The following is a 15,931-nucleotide window of genomic DNA, read 5'->3' on the forward strand; positions in this document are numbered from 1 at the left end:
TAAATTGGGGTAAAATATACATAACATAAAACCTTAACCATTTTCAAGTGTACAATTCACTGGTATTAAGTACCTTCACACTGGAGTGCAACCAGTTATCACTATTCATTTCCAGAACTTTTTCATTACCCGCCCCCCAAACAAAAGCTCTGTAACCCTTAAATGGTAACTTCCCATTCTCTGGCCCTCAATCCAAGTCCCTTTGTAATCTCTATTGCACTTCCTGTCTCTATAAGGGTAGCTATTCTAGGTACCTCCTATAAGTGGAATCATACAAAATTTATTCTTTTGTGTCTGGCTTATTTCACTTAGAATAATGTTTTTAAGATTCACCTATATTGTAGCACATACCTGATTTTCATTCCTTGTTAAGGAATAAATCATAATTCCATCATATCTATATACCATATTTTGTGTATCCATTCATACGTTGATGCACGTTTGGGTTGTTTCCACCTTTTGCCTATTGTGAATAACCCTGCTAAAACATTGGCATACAAGTATCTGTTTGAGTCTCTGCTTTCAATTATTCTGGGTACATGCCTAGACATGAAACTGCTGGATCGTATGGTAATTCTGTGTTTAACTTTTGGAGGAGTTGCAGCAGCAGCATTTGACTTTCTCATCAGCAATGTTCACAGGTTCAATTCCTCCACACCCTCACCTCATATGACACAAGACAGAGCTGACACTCCTCTGAAATTCTTTATTCCTTTGCTGTCTTTGACAGTACAAATTTCTCTTTGTTTCATGGCTACTTCTCTCTTTCCTATACTAGATCCAATTATGTCACCCCCCATCATTTAAATACTAGCATTCCCTAAGGTTCTAGCTTCACACTTCTATTTGGAAAATTTCATTCTCTCACGGTTTTAACTATAATCATTATACTAACAGAACACAAATCTTTATCTCTAGGTCTACCTGATCTCTCCCCTGAACCTCAGACTCCTATTTTCAAAATGACTACTCAATAATCTCCACTTGGATGTCGTACAGGCATCCCAAACCAATATTTTCAAAAGTGAACTCATTATCTAAATACTTCATCCAATATTCCTGATCTTACTCAGTTACACTACACAATTCCCAAGCTAGAAACTTCGAAGTCATGCTCAATTCCACTTCCACTTACCACATATCAAAGCAACTACAGAAGCCCTAACTGGTCTCAAGTCAGAAGAGAAAGTATTTTAGTGAAAAGTACACTGAAGAAACAGTCCTTCAGAGGCAACATCTGATCCTTCAAAAGTTCCTCATTACAGGTAAAATGCCACAGTCCATATAAGTGGCAAGATGCTCTCAATTCCTAATAGTACCTGCTGTTGTTGTTCAACAATACAGAGCTACCAGGCACACAGACTAGTTCATAATTTTGTGCCTTTGTATATTTTGTTTAGCCTTGGTACTTCCTCTGATCTGCCCATTCCTTAATACCCATCCCCTTCTCCCAACAATCAATCCTTACTTCTGTATTTTATAAATCTTGCCAACTGTTTAGTCATTATATATATCACAGGAACCCTTGCCTTTACACACACAACATTCTCAGATACAATTATTTCAAAGTGATCTCAAAGGTTTTAACCCATCACCTTCTCCCAACAATCAATCCTTATTTCTGTATTTTATAAATCTTGCCAACTGTTTATTCATTATATACATATATAACAGTAACCCTTACCTTTACACACACAACATTCCCAGATACAATTATTTCAAAGTGATCTCAAAGGTTTTAACCCATCCCCTTCTCCCAACAATCAATCCTTACTTCTGTATTTTATAGATCTTGCCAACTGTTTATTCATTATATATATCACAGTAACCCTTACCTTTATACACACAACATTCCCAGATACAATTATTTCAAAGTGATCTCAAAGCTTTTAACAAGCAATGACAAATGGATAAACATACATTTTACACACCTCAATGCTTACATGTCAATATCCCCTAAACAATGAATAAGCCAAGCAGATCACCCAGTACTCACATCTCAAATGAGACTTTATTGTTCTCTACTGCCAAAGTATATTAGGTAACTAATGTTTGAAGATCTTAAAATTTTCAGTTATATTTACTACTTTCAGCAGGATAAACTGTAAACGATTATTAAGCTAACAAGTTAGCAGTGGGCAATCAAGTTAATATTGACCTTCACTCAGTATTTTCTGTGTTCCAGGCACTATGCTGGATACTTTACATGTATTATCTTTAACACAGTGGTTGTAAAGGTGTAGCCTGTACCTGTAGAATGAGGTCACAGATGTATTTTGTTTCATCCGCATGAGTCAGTTCAGATTATACATTTTTTCAATAAAATCACCTGTTTTATTAAATTTCTTTAGAACATTTTCAATTTTTGCTGGGCGCGGTGGCTCACGCCTGCAATCCCAGCACTTTGGGAGGCTGAGGCGGGTGGATCACCTGAGGTCAGGAGTTCAAGACCAGCCTGGCCAACATGGTGAAACCCCATCTCAACTAAAAATACAAAAATTAGCCGGGCATGGTGGCAGGTGCCTGTAATCCCAGCTACTTGGGGGGTCAAGGCAGGAGAATCACTTGAACCCAGGAGGCAGAAGGTTGCAGTGAGCCGAGATTGTGCCATTGCACTCTAGCCTGGGGGACAAGAATGAGACTTTGTCTCAAAAAAAAGAAAGTTTTCAATTTTTAAATTTCTACTGCTATCAGCTTTTTATTCTGAATATTGTTTATTTTTGCCTTATTTATAAATCAGCTTATGTCATTATTACTGTTATATACAATATATGTTTTACATAAGACAATAAATGTCTTTTCTCTCTAGCTGTTTTGTCTCTGCTATTCCATGATAGCACTATGATATAAAAAGAGGTGGGACAGGCCAGGCATGGTGCCTCACACCTGTATAATCCCAGCACTTTGGGAGGCTGAGGTGGGTGGATCACTTTAGGTCAGGAGTTCAAGACCAGCCTGACCAACAGGGTGAAACCCTGTCTCTACTAAAAAAAAAAAAAAATACAAAATTAGCTGGGCGTGGTGGCACACGCCTGTAATCCCACTGCTTAGGAGACTGAGGCAGGAGAATCACTCAAACCTGGCAGGCGGAGGTTTCAATGAGCCGAGATCGCGCCACTGCCCTCCAGCCTAGGCAACAAGAATGAAACTCTATCCCGCCCCCCCCCAAAAAAGAGGTGGGATTACTATTTACTTATTTGTTTGTTTATTTTTCTCTGTTGAAAGATTCAGAGTACATCTTTAATCTGGAGACTCAATTTTTTCATCAACCGTGGAAAACTCTCAACCATTAGCTCTTAGGATCCTTTTCTAGTCTCTCCTTCTGTAACTCATTAAATATCTGTTAGACCTTCTAGTTATATCTGCTACATTTTTAAACTCCTTTTATGTTTTACATTTGTATGTACCACATTTAAGGTAACCTATCTTCCACTTCATTAATTATCCCTTCATGTATGTCTTATCTCTGCTTTTTCTTTTCTTTTTTTTTTTTTAACAAAGAGTATCACTCTAGAGCCCAGGCTGGAGTGCAACAGCGCAGTCTCAGCTCATTGCAACCTCTGTCTCCTGGGTTCAAGCAATTCTCATGCCTCACCCTCCTGAGTAGCCGGGATTACAGGTGTATACCACCAAGCCTGGCTAATTTTTTGTATTTTCAGTAGAGACGGAGTTATGCTATGTTGTCCAGGCTGGCCTTGAACTCCTGGTCTGCAGTGATCCACCTGTCTCAGCCTCCCAAAGTGCTGGAATTGCAGGCGTGAGCCACCGCACCTGGCCTTATCTCTGCTGTTTAACCCACTCACTGAATTTTTAATTTTAAGGACCATATTTTTCATTTCTAAACACTCGATTCTTTTCCCAATCTATTCATTTTTCAAAATATCCTGTTCCTTCCTTGGTATTTTGAGCCCCTCCATTAGTTCGTAAGTCATCTGAATGATATTTTAACTTATAACATCCTTTATATCGTCATTCTGTCATTTCAATGTCGTGAGGGTCTAACCCAGCTTTTTAATTGTGTCTGTTGATTCTTTCTACGGTACCTATGTCCTCCATCTGTCATAATCATCTCATCTTGACACCTGGGTTTTGAAGGTGTCTATCCAGAAAGACTTTATCTTTGCTTCTGTAGAAGTTCCAGAGGTATCAATATCCCTGATAGCAATTTTCATGTTGATTTCTCATCTTGGAGATGACAGTGTAAATTTAAACCAAAATGTATCATGTCCAAATAATCCTAACATTCAAATAAAACTTAACCTTTTTATGAAATAAAAACATGGACAAAATGCATTTAATCACTGAGGCAAAAACATACCTTTTTGGCTGAAGAACCTGTCAAGACAAAAGTTGAAAAAACTGGAAGTGGATATTTGGTTTCAGGATCCCAGCACTCAATAGTAGCTCCCATGGGAAGGCAGAAGAGAGGTACATCTGATTCCGAGAGTGGAAACGACTCATAGTCCTCTTCCGGATATCTAAAAATTAAACCTTTTGAAGAATGAGACAACAATAAATTTTTTTAATATTTACTTTTCCATAAATTGCATATGATAGATATTAATGGAATATTTTAATGCCAAATTTCAAGCCAATACTTGTGTGGTATTTTAAAATTGATTTCTCTCTTGCTATAACAGAAACTAATATAAACACGTTTACCCCTGATATTTTACCCATGGATTTATAGTTCATTGTAACATAAAAATGTATTAATATACTAGTTGAGATTCCATTCAATCTTGATCACCAATCTTAATGTATTTTCTTCTACACACGCCAACACCTTGTGGAAAATGGTAAGAAACATACAGAAAAATTTACCAACTATTTCAGTTAGTCTTCTGTGAAAAATTCAGGGAAGAGACAAGTGTTACGAAATAATGCTGAGGCAACAGAAATTATCACAGCACCTATACTCATCTTGAGAGAGAAGCAGTGTAAAAGGCATGCAACATGAAAACTAACGAGACAGAAACACTGTGACTAAGTACAGAATACGTGAGACCCGGAAAGTAGGAGCAAGGGATACTCTGAAAACCACAATAAAGCCCCCTCAGAATAAATTAGCTACATGGCATCAGTTCATTAGCCTCTGAGGTCATCAATATATAGACCATCTCTAAGTGAAAAACTTCAAAATCAGTAGAATTTTGAGCCCAAATTCAGTATCCAAAACTCTCTATTCTAAAATAAGTGTCTCATATCAAATAACTGAATACTTTGGTCCAGCTTCTTTCTATAAGTTTTTTAAGTGATACCTTTTCTCCACCACCAACAACAACAAAAAATAGGAAATCACACATAAACAACATGTTATAGCAGTATTAATAGTATCACTTTTTTTTTTTTTTTTTTTTTTTTGGAGACACAATCTTGCTCTGTCACAGACCCATGCTGGAGTGCAGTGGCACGATCTCAGCTCACTGCAACCTCGGCTTCCTGGGTTCAAGCAATTCTCGTGCCTCAGCCTCCCAAGTAGCTGGGACTACAGGTGCGTGCCACCATGATCGGCTAATTTTTGTGTTTTTAGTGGAGACAGGGTTTCACCATGTTGGCCAGGCTGGTCTCGTACTCCTGGCCTCAAGCGATCTGCCCGCCTCAATCTCCCAAAGTGCTGGGATTACAGGTGTGAGCCACCATGCCCAGCCTACGGTATCAGATTTTAAAATGATACTGAATTTTATATGTTAGTTATTGCCATTATTCTTATATTATAAATTAAATGGTTTGGTTCATTAGTATGAATGTTTTTATGAAAATCACGATTTTTTGGATATGAATTCACCTGACTTCCCTGAAGTAAAACTTTATTTCAAGAACTGTGCATAATCAAAAAGTAATTAGCACTGCTTCTTTTCACAAAGAAGTATTCCAGTATCTTTTCTATTTACAACTGGAGCATACCTGTATTTTCAGTTTTTATCCCACCATACCAGTGGAATGAAGAGGTGACACTTAAATCTTTACAGCCCTTGACACTTTAATGTGCAGTAAGAATGTGGCGATAGATTTCTCAAACACTTCATGGCAGAAAAGTTTCTCAGGCCCTCCTCTCCTCCATATAGCTGATTCTTTGCAACAAAGGAGAAAGGAAGCAAGTCCACCTTTCATGGCAAGTAACATGTGGTTTCAAATCAGACACAAAGAGATAAGAGAAGGAAATATAAGAAGTAAAGATGCAGTTTGACACCTTTCTGATTGCCAAAATATAAAAGGTCAGAGAGTAAGCAACTTTCCATTATACTGTTAAGTCTATAAACGTAGACTAAAAGCTTGAATGATTATTCCCCATGTTTGCTTTGGATAAATGTTTAAATTAAATTAACAGCATGTTTGGTGGGGGTATTAATATATCTTGTATATGTAATATATTTAAGAAAACACATATCTTTATATGCTAAAATTATAGACAATTTTATGAATAGATCAAATCTACAAACTACATAAGGGAGCATAGTCTCTTTTAGCCAAATGTTAATATGCACCAATAACTACAGCAATTGAGACAATTTTTTTTAACTCACTTACCAGCCTTATATGCTATTGCATTTGAAGCAGGTACAGACTTCTTATAACACAGAAACACGCTGGAACCCCACTGTAAAACATAAATTAGGTTTATAAAAAGACAAAAGAGTGAAAAGAAATTGATTTTGTTGGGTATCAACTAAAGATTCCTATTATTTACTCAGAAGAGTATTTAAAACACATGTTTATATAATGAACTATGTAGTATAAAATACAGCAAAGCATGAAGTTCAGAACACTAAAATAAAAGAAGAGAGTAAGAAAATCAAACTGCTACAAAAATCAAACTGATATGAAGGCCATTTCAAAAGATTTAGAATTTCACAATCACTCAGAGATTGCCCCTTCTTGTAAGACACAGCACAAAGCGAAGTGTGCACTGGAGCCCAAACTGGGGAAGACTGGGGTCACTGGAGTGCTATGAGGTCATCACCTCCAGAGGCAACCCTGTCCTCACTAATTGTTCTGGGTGCATTTGTCGCCTCTGCCTATACAACATTAAGCTAATATTAGTTTGACCTCAAGATATTTTTCAAAGTAAATCTGAACCAAAAGTAAGCTGTAGTCTTTAAAAACTATGAGTCGAACATTTATGTTCATTTTCTTCTTTACTAGAATCCTTTTAAAGAGTAAGTATGCATGGGTTGGGTACAGTGGTTCACGCCTGTAATCCCAGCACTTTGGGAGGCCAAGACAGGTGGATCACAAGGTCAAGAGATCGAGACCATCCTGGCCAACCAACATGGTGAAACCCCATCTCTACTAAAACTACAAAATTAGCTGGGGACAGTGGCACACGCCTGTAGCCCCAGCTACCTGGAAGGCTGAGGCAGGAGAATCACTTGAACCCAGGAGGCAGAGGTTGAGGCAAGCCAAGATCGCGCCAATGCACTCCAGCCTGGGCGACAGAGTGAGGCTCCATCTAAAAAAAGAAATAAGTTTGCAAAACTGCAATATTTTCTCTTGAGCCCAAGAGTTCAGGAGCATCCTAGGAAACTTAAGGAGTCCCTGTCTCAAAAACAAAACCAGGCCAGGCACGGTGGCTCACGCCTGTAATTCCAACACTTTGGGAGGTCAAGGGAGGCGGATCACTTAAGGTCAGGGGTTCAAGACCAGACTGGCCAACATGATGAAACCCTGTCTCAGGCCTGGCGCGGTGGCTCAAGCCTGTAATCCCAGCACTTTGGGAGGCCGAGGCGGGCGGATCACGAGGTCAGGAAATCGAGACCATCCTGGCTAACACGGTGAAACCCCGTCTCTACTAAAAATACAAAAAACTAGCCGGGCGCGGTGGCGGGCGCCTGTAGTCCCAGCTACTCGGGAGGCTGAGGCAGGAGAATGGCGTAAACCCGGGAGGCAGAGCTTGCAGTGAGCTGAGATCCGGCCACTGCACTCCAGCCTGGGTGACAGAGCAAGACTCCGTCTCAAAAAAAAAAAAAAAAAAAAAAAAAGAAACCCTGTCTCTACTAGCCTGTAGTCCCAGCTACTCGGAATGCTAAGGTGGGAAGACCACTTGAGCCTGGTGGGGGGTCAAGGCTGCAGTGAGCTGTGATCGCACCACTGTACTCCAGCCTGGGCAACAAAGCAAGACCCTGTCTCAAAAAAATAAAAAGCAAAAACATCAATGAATGAATGAATGAATGAATATAAGGAGAGCTTCTACCCACTCTAACCCCGCAGTTGTCCCCAAAGACACCACTGAAATTCAAAAGTGAATAAAACCTTTGTTAATGTAATACAGACAATATTAGGATTTATTCCCCCCCAAATATCCCTGACTTAAAGATGAAATTATTATAAATCATGGGATAGGATTTTAAAAATTATTATAAATCATAAAAATTAGGAAATAATAAAAACAAGCATCATGAATATATAAAATGTGAGTAAAGTATATACCCAACAGTAAACAGGAATCCAAAACATATCCCTTTTCGTTTTCATATGAAACTTTGAAGATGAAAACTTTATTCTTACCATTCCACAATTTAAGTTTTTGTCAACTTTGCAGAAGGTATGAGGAGGAGTTTCTCCTTTACTGGTTACAATAACACAGATATCAGTTACAGCCAAGGAATTCTGGGGTCGAACTGGAGAAGCCCTTCGATAAGTGATAAAGATTCTTTGTGAAGTAGTTGAACTATTGTTGACATTGGCACAGCGACCATAGGGTGTGGCTAGGATCACTTCACATCCTGGAATAAGCCGTTCTTTCCCTTCATATAGAACTCTGCATGGCAGGAAGGGGAAGAAATAGATATAGATACATACATACACACATATGTACATATATATAGTACATGCATTTCAGGTTAATGCTGGTTTTCTTCTTGAAACCAAATAAAATGTTTTTCATCTCTCCTAATGTTTCCCAAATCTTCACTACAAACCAAAATTAAAATTATTCCTTTGGGAACTGTAAGTCTCTAAACTATTTTTCAAAAGCCAAAACATAATTTAAGAAGTGTAAACAGGGCCAGGCGCGGTGGCTCAAGCCTGTAATCCCAGCACTTTGGGAGGCCGAGACGGGCGGATCACGAGGTCACAAGATCAAGACCATCCTGGCTAACACGGTGAAACCCCGTCTCTACTAAAAAATACAAAAAAAAAAACTAGCCGGGCGAGGTGGCTGGCGCCTGTAGTCCCAGCTACTCCGGAGGCTGAGGCAGGAGAATGGCGTGAACCCGGGAGGCGGAGCTTGCAGTGAGCTGAGATCCGGCCACTGCACTCCAGCCTGGGCGACAGAGCAAGACTCCGTCTCAAAAAAAAAAAAAAAAAGAAGAAGAAGTGTAAACAGGATTGAACAACTTGATTTTGTATTACTTATTACAAGAAACATGAAAAAAGAAAGCGGCAACACCACAAACATCTTCAGGTCAATTCCTAGAAGTTTCACTAAGTATTCAGATGTTTTCATAAAAATTCGCTTCATAATTTGTCAATTTTTTAGCTTTAAAAATCCTCTGAACACTATAAAACATTATTTAAAGAAATTAAAGAGCTAGGCCCTCGGAGCCCAGCGCCGCCGCCATGTCCTCCGGGGCCAGCGCGAGCGCCGTGCAGCGCCTGGTGGAGCAGCTCGAGTTGGAGGCTGGCGTGGAGAAGATCAAGGTCTCTCAGGCAGCTGCAGAGCTTCAACAGTACTGTATGCAGAATGCCTGCAAGGATGCCCTGCTGGTGGGTGTTACAGACTGGAAGTAATCCCTTCCGGGAGCCCAGATCCTGTGCTTTACTCTGAAGACTCGAGAGAAGTTCGCTGAGGAACGCCTTCAAGCACAAAGTGACTAACGACTGCCTTTAAGTTTCAAAGTGACTAACGACTGCCTTTAAGTTTCAAGAAAACACTTTTCCCTAACTCTTGAGATGTTTTAGCCCTTTCCTGTGGCCTGGCCCTATAGCGAAAATCACAGAAATTCATGAGTTTCTACTTGAGTGAGGAAACTGGGTGAAGGAATAGAGTTTTAAATAGTAATAGCCTGTTTTTTTGTGCAAGTACTTTTATACATAAGACAAACAAAAACCTTACCACCAAATATACCAAAATGCACCTGTTTCGTAAGTGAGTTACTAATATTTCTATACCTGGAATATCATGTATGTTTTATTAACTGGATGTTTACATTTTAAGAAGGAAAATAGTTGTGTTTATTTAAACTTGTAAACTGTTGTTCCTGGAAGATATTTTTACCATAAAAAATGTGTTCTTTTCTCATGAATTCACAATTCCTAAATGAATACAAGAAAGTACAAATTGCTGGGAGGAAGAATAGGCTTTACTAATTGACTGATGTCTTGATTTTTCTACATGGGAAGATTGTTTTATTTTTAACACTAAATATAGGAGCAGTTTCTTAGCAAACTTTTTTGGAAAAGTTAACGTTATGAAGTGCATTAGGCTGCCCCATCGTGTATATAAATGAAGCAGATTCGATCTTTGTATTCTTAAGTTCCTCTACTTTGTAGTTGTGGCTGTAAAGAAATACAGAATTTCATATATTTAAAAATGTTTAAAATGTGACCCACAGAACATTGTAAATGATTAAAAACTAACATGAAAATATTACAACCTAAAATAATTCTTAACATCACAATTGTTTTACTTTGATGATGTGCCTTTGATTTAATTTGGAACACTTTTTTAGATGGATACATTATTCATGTTTGTAACAGTCTTTGAAGAGCTTGGAAATAAAATTTCTTTTTAATTAAAAAAAGAAAGAGCTAAATAAATAGGACATCTCATGCTTATGGACAAAAAGACAATGATGGCAATACACTCAAATAGATTAATGAAAACTGAATTAATTTAATTCAATTTTCAATTTGATTAATGAAAACTGAAAAATTAATGAAAATTGACAAGATGGCAATACCCTCAAAAAGATTAATAAAGTCAGTGCAATTCCTATCTAAATCCCAGCTGCCTTTGTTTTTTCTTGTCAAAGCAATCTGGAAAAAAAAGAAAGCTGGAGGACTCACACTTCCCTACTTCAAAACTACCACACATCTACAGTAATCAGTGCAATGTACTGGCATAAGAATAAACATATAGATCAACAGAATAAAATGGAGAGTCCAAAATTAAGCCCTTATATTTGCAGTCAATTGATTTCAAAAAGAGTGCCAAGACAATGCAATCAGGAAGGAACAGTCTTTTCAACAAGTAGTGTTGGAATAACTGGATATCCACATGCAAAAGCATGAAGCTGGACCCCTTCCTTATACTACTCATCAAAAAACTAAAAATGGATCAAAATCAATGTAAGAACTGAAACTGTAACACTCTTTGAAAAAACAGGAATAAATCTTTGTGACCTTAGGTTAGAAAAAGCCTTCTTAGATATGACACCAAAAGCACAAGCAACTAAACATGCTAAGTGAAAAAATAAAAATTAAAATTAAAAAAAAAACAGTCACAAAGACCACATACAGTGATTCAGTTTTTAAGAAATGTCTAGAATAGGCAAATCCATACAGACAGAAAGTAGATTAATAGTTACCTAGGGGTAGAAGATGGGAAAGAATACTAAACAGTAACTGCTAATGGGTATGGGGTTTCTTTTTAGGGTGATGAAAATGTTCTAAAATTAATTGTGGTGGCAGCTGCACAACTCTGTAAATAATACTAAAAACTACTGAATTGTACACTTTAAGTAAGTAAACCGTGAGACATGTGAACTGTATCTCCATAAAGCTGTTAAAGCCCAACTAACATTAAAATATACTATAAAGCCTCTATATTTAAATCAGGAGAGTATTAGCAAGTAAGTGAACAGAAAGACAATGAAACCGAAGAAAAATCTAGTATATGATGAAGGTAATATGTCAATATACTAAGGGAAGAATGGATTTTTAAATTTAATAAGCAGGACTTAGATAACTGGATTGTCATTTGGAAAAAAAATAAAATTCTGTCTAAACTTCACACTATACACCAGAAGGGGATCCCCCAGCAGATCACAGATCTAAACATAAGGAATTAAATCATACTATTGCTAAAAGTATAACTAGCAGTGGGAAAAGACTATGACTCAAAATCCAGTAGCAATAAAACATGGGAATAGAAAAATAAACTACATAAAATAAACATTATATGACAACGAACACCATAAGCAAAGATAAAAGACAAGTTGAATGAAGAAAATACTTGACAACTTATTTCACTAAAAGCTCATCTTCCTAATACATAAAAAATATCCTTTAAAAAAATCAAGGTAAAGATTAAAAATCTGTTTATAGTATAAGCAAAAGAAAAGAGAAAATCGGCCCTTAAACCTATGGAGCAATGATTAACCTCAATGAAATTACTCTGATATACCATTAATATCTGTGAGATTGACAAAAAATATAAAAGACCACATATTTTGTTGATGGGATGTGGATTAAAAAAAAACACACATGGCAGAATGTAAAATGGCACAAACACTACAGAGAAAAATTTAGTAACATTTAACAAAATTATTTACACATTTATCTTTTAATCCAGCAATTTTTTCTAGGATCTACCTGAAAACATACCTCCAGAAATACATAACAATAAATCCACAGTTATTCATCAAAGCATTCTTTTAATAACACAAAACTGACAACAACCCAAATACCCATCAGTAGAGGTTTCATTGAATAAAGTAAATACATCCGCACAAGTAAGTATTATACAGTCACACACAAAAAATGAGAAAGATCTTATATTCAGATATAGAATGATTCCCAGTATATACTCTTAGGTAAAAAAGGCAAAGTACAAAATATGGTATAGAGTACATACATTTTGTTTAAGAGAAAGAAATAGGCTGGGCACAGTGGCTCCTGCTTCCTTTCAATTAGCTTAGCAGACAAATGAAAAAAAATGTCAATTTGTAGGTGACAAGTATATTGTTCATTATTCCACAGTCTATCATCTAGGAGAAAAGAATACTTGTGTTTATTATAACAATTTGTTAACTTTTCATATATTTGAAATTTCTCAAAACACAAAAGAGCTGGAGAAACAAATCAGTTGAAAGCCAATGAATCTGACAAAGGGAAGAAAATAAGAACTTCATATGGTCTATGATTCTGTATCTCAAGAACTGCATCTGGGTGGGCGCGGTGGCTCACACCTGTAATCCCAGCACTTTGGGAGGCCAAGGTGAGCGGATCACCTGAGGTTTGGAGTTCCCGACCAGCCTGACCAACGTGGAAAAACCCCATCTCTACTAAAAATAAAAATTAGCCGGGCATGGTGGCAGATGCCTGTAGTCCCAGCTACTGGTTGGGGGAGGGGGGCGCAGAAGTTGCAGTTAGCCAAGATCTCACCACTGCACTCAGGCCTGAGCAACAAGAATGAAACTCCGTCTCAAACAAACAAACAAAAAGAAATGCATCTGATATATAAGATAACATACTGCCCTGTTTAAATTATACAGTCACGCACCACATAATGATGCTTCAAGCACAGACTGCATATACTATGGTGGTACCACATATTATAATGGAGCTGAGAAATTCTTATCACCTAGTATTTACAATACTATAGCTTTTATGATTACTTTAGAGTATACTCCTACTTACAAAAAAAGTTAACTGTAAAACAGCCCAGGCAGGTCTTTCAGGAGGTATTCCAGAAGGCATTCTTATCATAGGAGACAGCTCTATGTGGGTTACTGCCCCTGAAGACCTTCCAGCGGGACAAGAAGTGGCGGCGGAAAGCAGAGATAGTGATGATCCTGACTCTGTAGGGCTAGGCTAACATGTATTCTTTTTTCTTAATTTTTAACAAAAGAGTTTAATAGTTAAAAAAAAAAAAAAATCCAGGCACAGTAGTTCATATCTATAATTCCAGCACTTTGGGGGACCAACGCAGGATTGCTTGAGACCAGGAGTTCAAGAACGGCCTGGGCAACATAGGAGGACCTCATCTTTGCAAACAATTTCAAAATAAGAAAATAAAACTGGCCAGAGGCGGTGGCTGACGCCTGTAATCCTAGCACTTTAGGAGGCCAAGGTGGGTGGATCACTTGAGGTCAGGAGTTCAAAACCAGCCTGTCCAATATGGTGAAACCCTGTTTCTACTAAAAATAAAAAAAAAAATTTTTTAAAGCTAGATGTGATGGCATATGCCTGTAATCCCAGCTACTCAGGAGGCTGAGGCAGGAGAATCACCTGAACCCAGGAAGCAGAGGTTGCAGTGAGCCCCAATCATGCCACTACACTCCAGCCTGGAAAACAGAGTAAGACTCTGTCTCAAAAAGAGAAGAAAAAAAGAAAAGAAAAGAAAAACCAAAAATAAAGTTTAAAAACCAAGCCAGTCCCAGCTATTCAACAGGCCAAGGCAGGAGAAGGATCACGAGCCCAGGAGTGCAATGCCAGCCTGGGCAACAAGGCAAGACCCCGTTAAAAAAACTTTTCTTTTAATTTTTGCCAGGCGTGGTGGCACATGCCTATAATCTCAGCACTTTGGGAGGCCGAGGCAAGCAGATCACTTGAGCTCAGGAGTTCAAGACCAGCCTGGGCAACATGGCGAAACCCCATCTCTACAAAAAAAAAAAAAAAATTAGCCAGGAATGGTGGCACGCACTTGTAGGTCAGCTACTCAGGAAACTGAGGTGAAAGGATTATCGCCTGAGCCCAGGAAGTAGAGGCTGCAGTGGGTCTAGATTGTGCCACTGTACTCCAGCTTGGGCAACAAAGTGAGACCCTGTCTCAAAAAATAAAAAATAAAAGAATAAATTTTTTAAATAAAATGTTAAAATAGAAAAAAACTTAATAAAATGACAATTTAAAGAAAGCAAAATATTTTTGTACAGCTGTATGGTATTTGTGTTTTAAACTAAGTATTATTACAAAAGAATCAAAAAAATTAAAAACTTTAAAAGTTTATAAAGCAAAAAGGTTATAATAAGCTAAAGTTAATTTACTAAAGTCTATAGTAGTGTACAGTAATGTCCTAGGCCTTCACATTCACTCACCACTCACTCACTGACTCACCTACAGCAACTTCCAGTCCTGCAAGCTCCATTCATGGTAAGTGCCCCATACAGGTGTGACTTTTTTTTTAATCCCAGATTTTTACTGTACCTTTTCTATGTTTAGATATACATATACTCACCACTGTGTAAGTTGCCTACAGTATTACCCCAGTAACATGCTGTACAGGTTTGTAGCCTAAGAATAGGCTATAGCTGCATATGTAGTAAGCTACGCCACCTAGGTTTGTATATGTACACTCTATGATGTTCACACAACGACAAAATCGCCATAGAACACACATTTCTCAGAACGTATTCCCATCATTAAGTGATACATGATTGTACTTTATAGTATATATGATATTTCTATGGGAATATCAGACTTTACATATTTTAACAACATATTTTCTAGAGAAAAGTACTATTTTAATAAATGCCTCATCTCGGTTTATAAAACAGTAAAAAAGACAAAAGTTTAGCAACAGTGTTTCATATTAAATTTAATGAGATGAGTGTCTGTATTTCCAGTAGCTAATAGGCTTTCCTACTGTAAATAGAGAAGCTAATAGGTTTTCCAAACTCCTTCACACTAGAGTGGGGAAAAAGTGGAGGGAAAGTGAGAAGAGGCCAAAACATTTAAGTCAACAGACATTAACAATTATTTGATCTGGAGAGAAATATTAACCATCAGGATTAGCTTAAGGACAACCATAATACTCTAGCAAACCTTATCAGTAAACTAGTGTAACAGAAATCAGAAGCCTTAGGAACTACAAGATGTGTATGAAAAAGCCACTTGCAATCTGAAAGCACCTAAGTATAATTACGTAAGTCATCATTTTATTTTTAAGTTGTGCTCCTAAACCACAAGCAACAACAATCTTTCAGAGATTCACATCTTTCAGTTATGACTGTATGGGAGGGGTGGCAGGTGGGCCTGTCAAAAGATG

General features: G+C 37.6%; 1 protein-coding gene and 1 pseudogene across 15 annotated transcripts in view; one reads left to right on the top strand and one right to left on the bottom strand.

Annotated features, from left to right (window-relative positions):
• Positions 1–15,931, bottom strand: part of DENND4C (DENN domain containing 4C) — a 149,123-nt gene that overhangs the window by 81,477 nt on the left and 51,715 nt on the right. For all 15 annotated transcript variants that reach the window (XM_077966027.1, XM_015117632.3, XM_015117629.3 and 12 more), the window contains 3 exons: positions 8,509–8,761; positions 6,532–6,601; positions 4,319–4,491 (listed from right to left, as the gene is read on the bottom strand). Coding sequence is in view for 13 of the 15 variants with exons in the window: in XM_015117632.3 (XP_014973118.2) it covers positions 4,319–4,491; positions 6,532–6,601; positions 8,509–8,761 (496 nt within the window). In the remaining 2 variants the exon portion in view is untranslated. The remainder of the gene's footprint in view (positions 1–4,318; positions 4,492–6,531; positions 6,602–8,508; positions 8,762–15,931) is intronic.
• LOC114672787 (guanine nucleotide-binding protein G(I)/G(S)/G(O) subunit gamma-10 pseudogene) lies at positions 9,537–9,769 on the top strand (annotated as a pseudogene).

The sequence above is a fragment of the Macaca mulatta genome, chromosome 15 (genome assembly GCF_049350105.2).
Source record: "Macaca mulatta isolate MMU2019108-1 chromosome 15, T2T-MMU8v2.0, whole genome shotgun sequence".
NCBI lineage: Eukaryota > Metazoa > Chordata > Mammalia > Primates > Cercopithecidae > Macaca > Macaca mulatta.